At 54.7% G+C, this 8,888-nt stretch overlaps 1 protein-coding gene across 1 annotated transcript; it reads left to right on the top strand.

Moving 5' to 3' along the window:
- The first annotated feature begins 237 nt into the window (after positions 1-237).
- DPAGT1 (dolichyl-phosphate N-acetylglucosaminephosphotransferase 1) lies at positions 238-8,081 on the top strand. The gene is made up of 9 exons (XM_038753699.1): positions 238-503; positions 3,178-3,298; positions 3,410-3,623; positions 3,774-3,920; positions 6,454-6,538; positions 6,707-6,895; positions 6,983-7,070; positions 7,164-7,319; positions 7,555-8,081. Exons 1-9 carry the CDS (start codon positions 349-351, stop codon positions 7,618-7,620), a joined length of 1,221 nt encoding a protein of 406 aa, XP_038609627.1. The 5' UTR covers positions 238-348; the 3' UTR covers positions 7,621-8,081.
- The last annotated feature ends 807 nt before the right edge of the window (positions 8,082-8,888 follow it).

Raw genomic sequence — 8,888 nt, 5'->3', positions numbered from 1 at the left:
CAAGACAGGATTGGTCCTTCACCCAGGCCCCGCCTTCCCGTCCAGGGGCAGACAGGATTGGTCCTTTACCTAGTCCCCGCCCACCTGGCCAGAGAAACGACAGGATTGGCCCTTTAGCTAAGCCCCGCCCACCTGCCCGCGGAGAGGATTGGTCCTCGACGTAAAGCGGCCGTAGGAGGCGGCCATCTTTGAGTCGGGCATCCGAGCCGCTTCCGGCGGGATGACGCCCCCTAGAGCTTTCCTTTGCCCTCGTCAAAGGCGGCGGCGGTGAGGTTTTCCTTTCTTTCCCTTTTCTTTCCTTCCTTTCTTCCCGGCCAGGCGAGCGGGAAGAGGAGGTTTGGGGCGGAGATGTGGGGCTTCCCGGCCCTCCCGCTGCTGGTCAACCTGGGCGTGTCGCTGCTGGGCCTGGGGGCCACGCTGACCCTCATCCCGGCCTTCCGGGGACACTTCATCACCGCTCGCCTCTGCGGGCTGGACCTCAACAAGACCGCCAAGCACCAGATGTGAGCGAGCCCGGGGACCCTGCACAATAACAACAATCAATCAATCAATCAATAATAATAATAATGACATTTATTAAGCGCTTACTCTGTGCCAAGCACTGTTCTAAGCGCTGGGGAGGTTACAAGGTGATCAAGTTGGCCCACGTGGGGCTCACAGTCTTCATCCCCGTTTTACAGATGAGGGAACTGAGGCCCAGAGAGGTTAAGCCCACTGTTGGGTAGGGGCCGTCTCTATATAATAATGACGGCATTTGTTAAGCGCTTACCCTGTGCCAAGCACTGTTCTAAGCACTGGGGAGGTTACAAGGTGATCAGGTTGTCCCACTTGGGGCTCACAGTCTTCATCCCCGTTTTCCAGATGAGGGAACTGAGGCCCAGAGAAGTTAAGCCCACTGTTGGGTAGGGGCCGTCTCTATATAATAATGATGGCATTTGTTAAGCGCTTACTCTGTGCCAAGCACTGTTCTAAGCACTGGGGAGGTTACAAGGTGATCAGGTTGTCCCACTTGGGGCTCACAGTCTTCATCCCCATTTTCCAGATGAGGGAACTGAGGCCCAGAGAAGTGAAGTGACTTGCCCAAAGTCACCCAGCTGACAATTGGCGGAGCCGGGATTTGAGCCCATGACCTCTGACTCCAAAGCCCGGGCTCTTTCCAATGAGCCACGCTGCTTCTCTATATGTTGCCAACTTGTACTTCCCAAGCGCTTAGTCCAGTGCTTAGTCCAGTGCTCTGCACACAGTAAGCGCTCAATCAATACGATTGATTGATTGACTTGCCCAAAGTCACACAGCTGACAATTGGCAGAGCCGGGATTCAAGCCCACGACCTCTGACCCCAAAGCCCGGGCTCTTTCCACTGAGCTACGCTGCTTCTCTAATCAATCAATCGTATTGATTGAGCGCTTACTGTGTGCAGAGCACTGGACTAATAATAATAATGATGGCATTTATTAAGCGCTTACTGTGTGCAAAGCACTGTTCTAAGCGCTGGGGAGGTTACAAGGTGATCAGGTTGTCCCACGTGGGGCTCGCAGTCTTCATCCCCATATTTACAGATGAGGTCACTGAGGCCCAAAGAACGATAGTAATAATAATGGTATTTGTTAAGCGCTTACTGTGTGCCAAGCACTGTTCTAAGCGCTGGGGGAGACACAAGGTGATCAGATTGTCCCACGTGGGGCTCACAGTCTACATCCCCATTTTACAGATGAAGGAACTGAGGCCCAGAGTAGTTAACTTTTAGACTGTGAGCCCACTGTTGGGTAGGGACTGTCTCTATATGTTGCCAATTTGTGCTTCCCAAGCGCTTAGTACAGTGCTCTGCACATAGTAAGCGCTCAATAAATACGATTGATTGATTGATTGATTAAGTGACTTGCCCAAAGTCACACAGGTGATGGGGTGGCGGAGCGGGGATTAGAACCCACAACCTCCGACCCCCAAGCCCACGCGCTTTCCACTAAGCCGTGCTGCTTCTCCACCCAATCAATAGCTTTTGTTGAACAATTACCGTTTGCAGAGCGCTGTACTAAATGCTTCATGCAATCGTATTTATAAAGCGCTTCCTGTGTACAGGGCACTGTACCAAACGCCTGGGAAGGTACAATACAACAATAAAGAGTGACAGCCCCTGCCCATGACGAGTTTACAGTCTAGAAAGGAGTACAAACAGCACAGTGCAGACTGTGAGCCCACCGTTGAGTAGGGACCGTCTCTATAGGTTGCCGACTTGTACTTCCCAAGCGCTCAGTACAGTGCCGTGCACACAGTAAGCGCTCAATAAATACGATTAAATGAAAGAATAACAGAGTAGGCAGACACGTTCCGGCCCACAAACAGCTTGCTGTCCGGGAGAAGCAGCATGGCCTAGTGGATAGGCCTGTATATATGTTTGTACATATTTATTACTCTATTTATTTATTTTACTTGCACATGTCTATTCTATTTATTTTATTTTGTTATTATGTTTGGTTTTGTTCTCCGTCTCCCCCTTTTAGACTGTGAGCCCGTTGTTGGGTAGGGACTGTCTCTGTATGTTGCCACCTTGTACTTCCCAAGCGCTTAGTACAGTGCTCTGCACATAGTAAGCGCTCAATAAATACGATTGATTGATTGATTCCCAAGCACTTAGTCCAGTGCTCTGCACACAGTAAGCGCTCAATAAATACGATTGATTGATTGATTGATTCCCAAGCACTTAGTCCAGTGCTCTGCACACAGTAAGCGCTCAATAAATACGATTGATTGATTGATAGAGCCGGGCTTGAGAGTCAGAAGGGCATGGGTTCTAATTCCGCTCCACCATTCGTCCGCTGTGTGACCCTGGGCAAGTGACTTCTCTGTGCCTCAGCTACCTCCCCTATAAAATGGGGATTGAGACTGTGGGAACAGGGACTGTATCCAACCCGGTGTACAGTTATCCACCCCGGCACTAAGTACGGTGGCTGGGATCCAATAAACGCTTAACAAATACCACAGTTATTATTATGACTTAATAAATGCCATCATTATTATTATTATGAGAGAACCAGAAGGGGACCGCGGGGGTAGGATTTGGGGGGTGGGAAGGGGGCAGGACCGCAGGAGAGTGGTGGTGGGGGGGTCAGAGTCCGCAGGCCTTGGGGACCCCGGCGTCCAAACCTGACGGGCGGCCCTGGCCATCCCGGTTCCCAGCCCGGAATCTCAGGGGGTCATCAGCGGTGCCGTCTTCCTCATCATCCTCTTCTGCTTCATCCCCGTCCCCTTCCTGAGCTGCTTCGTGGAGGAGCAGTGCAAAGCGTTTCCCCACCACGAGGTGAGGGGGCCGGGGGGGCCGGGCTGGCCGGTGGCGGGGGCGGAGGTGGGGCGGGGGTCCGGGGAGGGAGAAGACCAGCCGGGTCCCCGTCTCTCCGGCCCTGTCTCGCAGTTTGTGGCCCTGATCGGTGCCCTCCTTGCCATCTGCTGCATGATCTTCCTGGGCTTCGCAGATGACGTGCTGAACCTGCGCTGGCGCCATAAGCTGCTCCTGCCCACGGCCGCCTCCCTGCCCCTGCTCATGGTTTACTTCACCAACTTTGGCAACACCACCATCGTGGTGCCCAAGCCCTTCCGCCCCCTGCTCGGCCTCCACCTTGACTTGGGTGAGGGTCCCCCCCGCCAGCCGCCCCCTTCCTTGCCCCCTTCCGCGGTCCATCCTCTCCTGCTCCCGCCCCGCCGGGCCCAACTTTCCCATCTTAATAATTCCCAGGAGCTCTCTCCAAGCCGTCCCCTTTCCCCGCGCCCCTCCTTAGGGATCCTGTACTATGTCTACATGGGCCTGTTGGCTGTGTTCTGCACCAACGCCATCAACATCCTGGCGGGCATCAACGGGCTGGAGGCGGGCCAGGCCCTGGTCATCTCGGCCTCCATCATCCTCTTCAACCTTGTGGAGCTCGGAGGTGAGAAGTGGGAGGGAGGGAGCTGATTCACACAGTGTGGGATTCACTCAATCAATCAATCAATCAATCAGTTTATTGTCCCACGTGGGGCTCACAGTCTTCATCCCCATATTTACAGGTGAGGTCACTAAGGCCCAGAGAACGATAACAATAATAATAATGGCACTGTGTGCCAAGCGCTTGGGAAGTCCAAGTTGGCAACATCTAGAGACGGTCCCTACCCAACAGTGGGCTCACAGGCTAGAAGGGGGATTCGTAATCGTATATCACCTATTTGCTATTCTGTTTATTTTGTTTTGTTAATTTGTTTGGTCGTCTGTCCGCCCCTTCTAGACTGTGAGCCCGCTGTTGGGTAGGGACTGTCTCTAGATGTTGCCAACTTGGACTTCCCAAGCGCTTAGTCCAGTGCTCTGCACACAGTAAGCGCTCAATAAATACGATTGAATGAATGAATATGTTCCCCCTCCTCCCCATCCCCCTGCCTTACCTCCTTCCCCTCCCCACAGCACCTGTATATATGTTTGTACGGATTTATTACCCTATTTATTTTACTTGTACATATTTATTCTATTCTGTTAATATGTTTTGTTTTGTTGTCTCTATATGTTCCCCCTCCCTCCCCATCCCCCCGCCTTACCTCCTTCCCCTCCCCACAGCACCTGTATATATGTATATATGTTTGTATGGATTTATTACTCTATTTATTTTACTTATACATATTTATTCTATTTATTTTATTCTGTTAATGTTTTGTTGTCTCTGTATGTTCCCCCTCCCCATCCACCCCCGTCTTACCTCCTTCCCCTCCCCACAGCACCTGTATATATGTATATATGTTTGTACGGATTTATTACTCTATTTATTTTACTTGTACATATTTATTCTATTTATTTTATTCTGTTAATGTTTTGTTGTCTCTATATGTTCCCCCTCCTCTCCCTCCCTATCCCCCCCGCCTTACCTCCTTCCCCTCCCCACAGCACCTGTATATATGTATATATGTTTGTACAGATTTATTACTCTATTTATTTTACTTATACATATTTATTCTATTCTGTTAATGTTTTGTTGTCTCTATATGTTCCCCCTCCTCTCCCTCCCCATCCCCCCCGTCTTACCTCCTCCCCCTCCCCACATCACCTGTATGTATGTATATATGTTTGTACGGATTTATTACTCTATTTGTTGTAATTGTACACATTTATTCTATTTATTTTATTTTGTTAATATGTTTTGTTTTGTTGTCCGCCTCCCCGTTCTAGACTGTGAGCCTGCTGTTGGGTAGGGACCGGCTCTCTATGTTGCCAACTTGGACTTCCCAAGCGCTTAGTACAGTGCTCTGCACACAGTAAGCGCTCAATAAATACGACTGAGTGAATGAATGAATGACGGGGATGGGACAGTTGGGCTTGGGGAGGTTTTTCCCTGTGGGCTGCCTCGTTGTGAGGAGGGATCGGAACTAAGCCAAGTGAGCCGAGGGGCCGTTCCCGGCCCCGCGCTCATTCCCGGGGCGGCCGGACCAGCCCTGACTCCTGGCGGGAATCTCGCTTTGATTTACCCTGAACAGGCCCCGGGGTAAATGCACCCGTGCTCAGTCTCTTTTGTGGGGGGCTGCTGGTCCACATTATCGGAGAAGCAGCGTGGCTCAGTGGAAAAGAGCCCGGGCTTTGGAGTCAAAGGTCATGGGTTCAAATCCCGGCTCCACCAATTGTCAGCTGTGTGACTTTGTGCAAGTCACTTCCTTCTCTGGGCCTCAGTTACCTCATCTGGAAAATGGGGATTAAGACCGTGAGCCCCCCATGGGACAACCTGATCACCTTGTAACGTCCCCAGCGCTTAGAACAGTGCTTTGCACATAGTAAGCGCTTAACAAATGCCATTATTCTTATTATTATTATTATTGGGAAGCCCATCGGACAGACCCTGTGGTAATCTTGCACACGCCCAGTAATCCGTCCCCTGTGTGGACACTGCTGGGAGTTGGAGTCCGTCTGTCCTGTGTTTTGAGTGCTTACTGAGTGCTGTATTAAGCACTTGGGAAGGTACAGCAGCGTGGCCCGGTGGAAAGAGCCCGGGCTTTGGAGTCAGAGGTCCTGGGTTCGAATCCCGGCTCTGCCGCGTGTCTGCCGTGTGACCTCGGGCAAGCCACTTAACCTCTCTGAGCCTCAGTTCCCTCATCTGTAAAAGGAGGATGAAGACTGTTAGCCCCCCGTGGGACAACCTGATCACCTTGCAACCTCCCCAGCGCTTAGAACAGGGCTCTGCACATAGTAAGCGCTTAACAAACGCCGTCATTATTATTATAGCGTAACAACATAACAGACACATACCCTGCCCGCAATGAGCTTACAGCCTAGAGGGGGGTCAGTCCACATGGTGGGCAGACACGGGGACCCGAGGGCAGAGACCACTGAGCACGGTCAGATCCCGGCCGCGGAAGTCCCGAGGAGGAAGGCCAGCCGCTCCTTGTCCCGGTCTGAACCCGGCCCCCTGGAAGCCTCCTCCCCTCTGACCTCCCCTCCTCTTCCCGCAGGTGATTACCGGGATGACCACATCTTCTCCCTCTACTTCATGATCCCCTTCTTCTTCACCACCCTGGGGCTGCTCTACCACAACTGGTGAGGGGGAAAAGGCCGGACGTGGGGAGACTTTCCCCCTGCACCCGGGCGACGGAGGCGGGGAGCGCCGGGAGCGGTGGGCGTGGAGAGGACGGAGGGGAAGATAGGGCAGCGCCTCCGTTGCCCTCCCGCCGCCCGGGGTTCATCCCCGCTCTCCGCCCCTCGCAGGTACCCGTCGCGAGTGTTTGTGGGCGACACGTTCTGCTACTTCGCCGGCATGACCTTTGCCGTGGTCGGCATCCTGGGCCATTTCAGCAAGACCATGCTGCTCTTCTTCCTGCCCCAGGTGCTAAACTTCGTCTACTCTCTGCCCCAGCTGCTCCACATCATCCCTTGCCCCCGCCACCGTGTGCCCAGGTAAGCCACTGGCGGGAAGGGAGAGGAGACGGGGGCCCGGAGGAGGAATCTGCTCCCCCCAGCTCCTCCCCGCTCTCCCCGCCGCAGGCTCAACGTCAAGACGGGGAAGCTGGAGATGAGCTATTCCAAGTTCAAGACGGCCAGACTCTCTCCCCTGGGCTCCTTCATCTTGAAGGTAAAGGGGGCGGCCGGGGGGGAAGGGGCCGCGGAGAACGCGGTAGGCGGCCGGGCGAGGCCGCGGGCACCGACCTGCCTGCCCCGCGCCCAGCTCGCCGAGGCCCTGCGGCTGGTGGCCGTGCGCCAGGGCGAGGACGAGGACGGTGCCTATACCGAGTGTAACAACATGACCCTCCTCAACCTGCTTCTCAAACTGGTCGGGCCCACCCACGAGAGAACGCTCACCCTGCTGCTGCTGCTGCTCCAGGTGAGGGCCGGAGAGGGGATTCAGTCGGTCGGTCGTATTGACTCGGCGCTTACGGGGGGCCGAGCACCGTATTAAGCCCTCGGGAGAGTTACGCCGTTCCCTGCCCTCAGCGAGCTTACGGTCTGGAGGGGAAAGGAGGACGTGGGAGCGAGGGGGGGCAGAGCTCGACCCCCTCCAGAGACGCAGGCCGTCCAGCGCCCGAGCTCGCCGACCTTCTCGCTTTCTCCGGACGCAGGTTGCGGGCAGCGCCGTCACCTTCTCCGTCCGCTACCAGCTCGCCCGGCTCTTCTACGACATCTGAGCCCCCCGAAGCTCCATCCCGCCAGCAGCCGGGCCGGCTCCGGATAAAGACTCGCCCCCCGGGGTGGCCGGCCCGCCCCCCGCCTTTCCCCGGGGGGCTCCGTCCCCGTCAGCCTCTACCCTCGCACGAAGGGTTGGGGAAGCGTCGTCTGACCGCTCACACGGTGCCGCCTCAACGTCGGTCCCCCCCCCCGCCAAACCTGCGACGCTTCTTCCCCTCCTTCCTGTACCCTCCGGTGATTATTTATTGATTGGCCTCGGCCTTTGCGCCTCCCCTAATTCACGAGCTCTCTCTGCCCCGTGGCCTCTTCCGCGGAGGGAAGCGGCAGCCGAGGGCCGGGCCTCTCGGTAGTGGGGGGGCCGGAGTTGGGGTCCCGTTCCTGAGAAGGAAGAGATGGGATTTTTGAGGAGCGGGCCGGGCCGCTGGAAGATCTGGGACAATAAACAAGCTTTTATAAACAACGTAGGGGCAGCTGCTCTTGGCTGGGGCCTTTAGGGTGTTGGTGGGGCGTGATGAGGCTGAGGCAGCTTTGGCTTTGGGGAGGTAGGGGCCCATCCTTGGCTCCCCTGGCCTTATCAGCTCCCAGAGCTCCCTTGGGATGCTTTTACTGAGACCGCAAATCCAAGTGGAAAAATCATTCCTCGGCCAGCCGTGGACCGAGCCCTGAACTAGGCACTGGGGAGAGAAACAGGGCAGAGCAATCAATCATATTTATTGAGCGCTTACTGTGTGCAGAGCACTGTACTAAGCGCTTGGGAAGTACAAGTTGGCAACATGTAGAGACAGTCCCTACCCAACAGTGGCTCACAGTCTAGAGGGAGGGAGGACTCTGGGCTGAAAAGGGAGCAGGGAGACGATGTGATAGCAGGAGGGGGCTGAAGGTTACTACAGTATACGGGAGATGTGAGCATGTTTGAAGGCCAAAGAGGAGGAGGCAGGAGCGGTTGGAGATGGCGGGGAGGGACGGAGGAAGAGGGGGATGCAAGTGTTTTGAGGAGATGAGAAAATACGGGATCAAAGGCCTAGAGGGGAGAGGCAGATGGTGAGTCGAAGGAGGACACAGAGGCCCAGGTCACTGTCCGCAAAGTCCCTCAGTACGGGGTAGAGGCATCCAGCCCCAGCTATTTATTTTATTTTGTTAATATGTTTGGTTTTGTTCTCTGTCTCCCCCCTTTTAGACTGTGAGCCCACTGTTGGGTAGGGACTGTCTCTAGATGTTGCCAACTTGTACTTCCCAAGCACTTAGTACAGTGCTCTGCACACAGTAA

Source organism: Tachyglossus aculeatus, chromosome 11 (assembly GCF_015852505.1).
Source record: "Tachyglossus aculeatus isolate mTacAcu1 chromosome 11, mTacAcu1.pri, whole genome shotgun sequence".
Taxonomy (NCBI): domain Eukaryota; kingdom Metazoa; phylum Chordata; class Mammalia; order Monotremata; family Tachyglossidae; genus Tachyglossus; species Tachyglossus aculeatus.
Note: the sequence above shows the minus strand (reverse complement) of the source record. Positions and strands in the feature narration are given on the sequence as shown.

Coding starts and splice junctions, on each gene's coding strand:
- DPAGT1 (XM_038753699.1), top strand. CDS start 349: ATGTGGGGCTTCCCGGCCCTCCCGCTGCTGGTCAACCTGGGCGTGTCG. Junction 3,299..3,409: donor AAGCGTTTCCCCACCACGAG/GTGAGGGGGCCG, acceptor CCTGTCTCGCAG/TTTGTGGCCCTGATCGGTGC. Junction 6,896..6,982: donor CCCCGCCACCGTGTGCCCAG/GTAAGCCACTGG, acceptor TCCCCGCCGCAG/GCTCAACGTCAAGACGGGGA.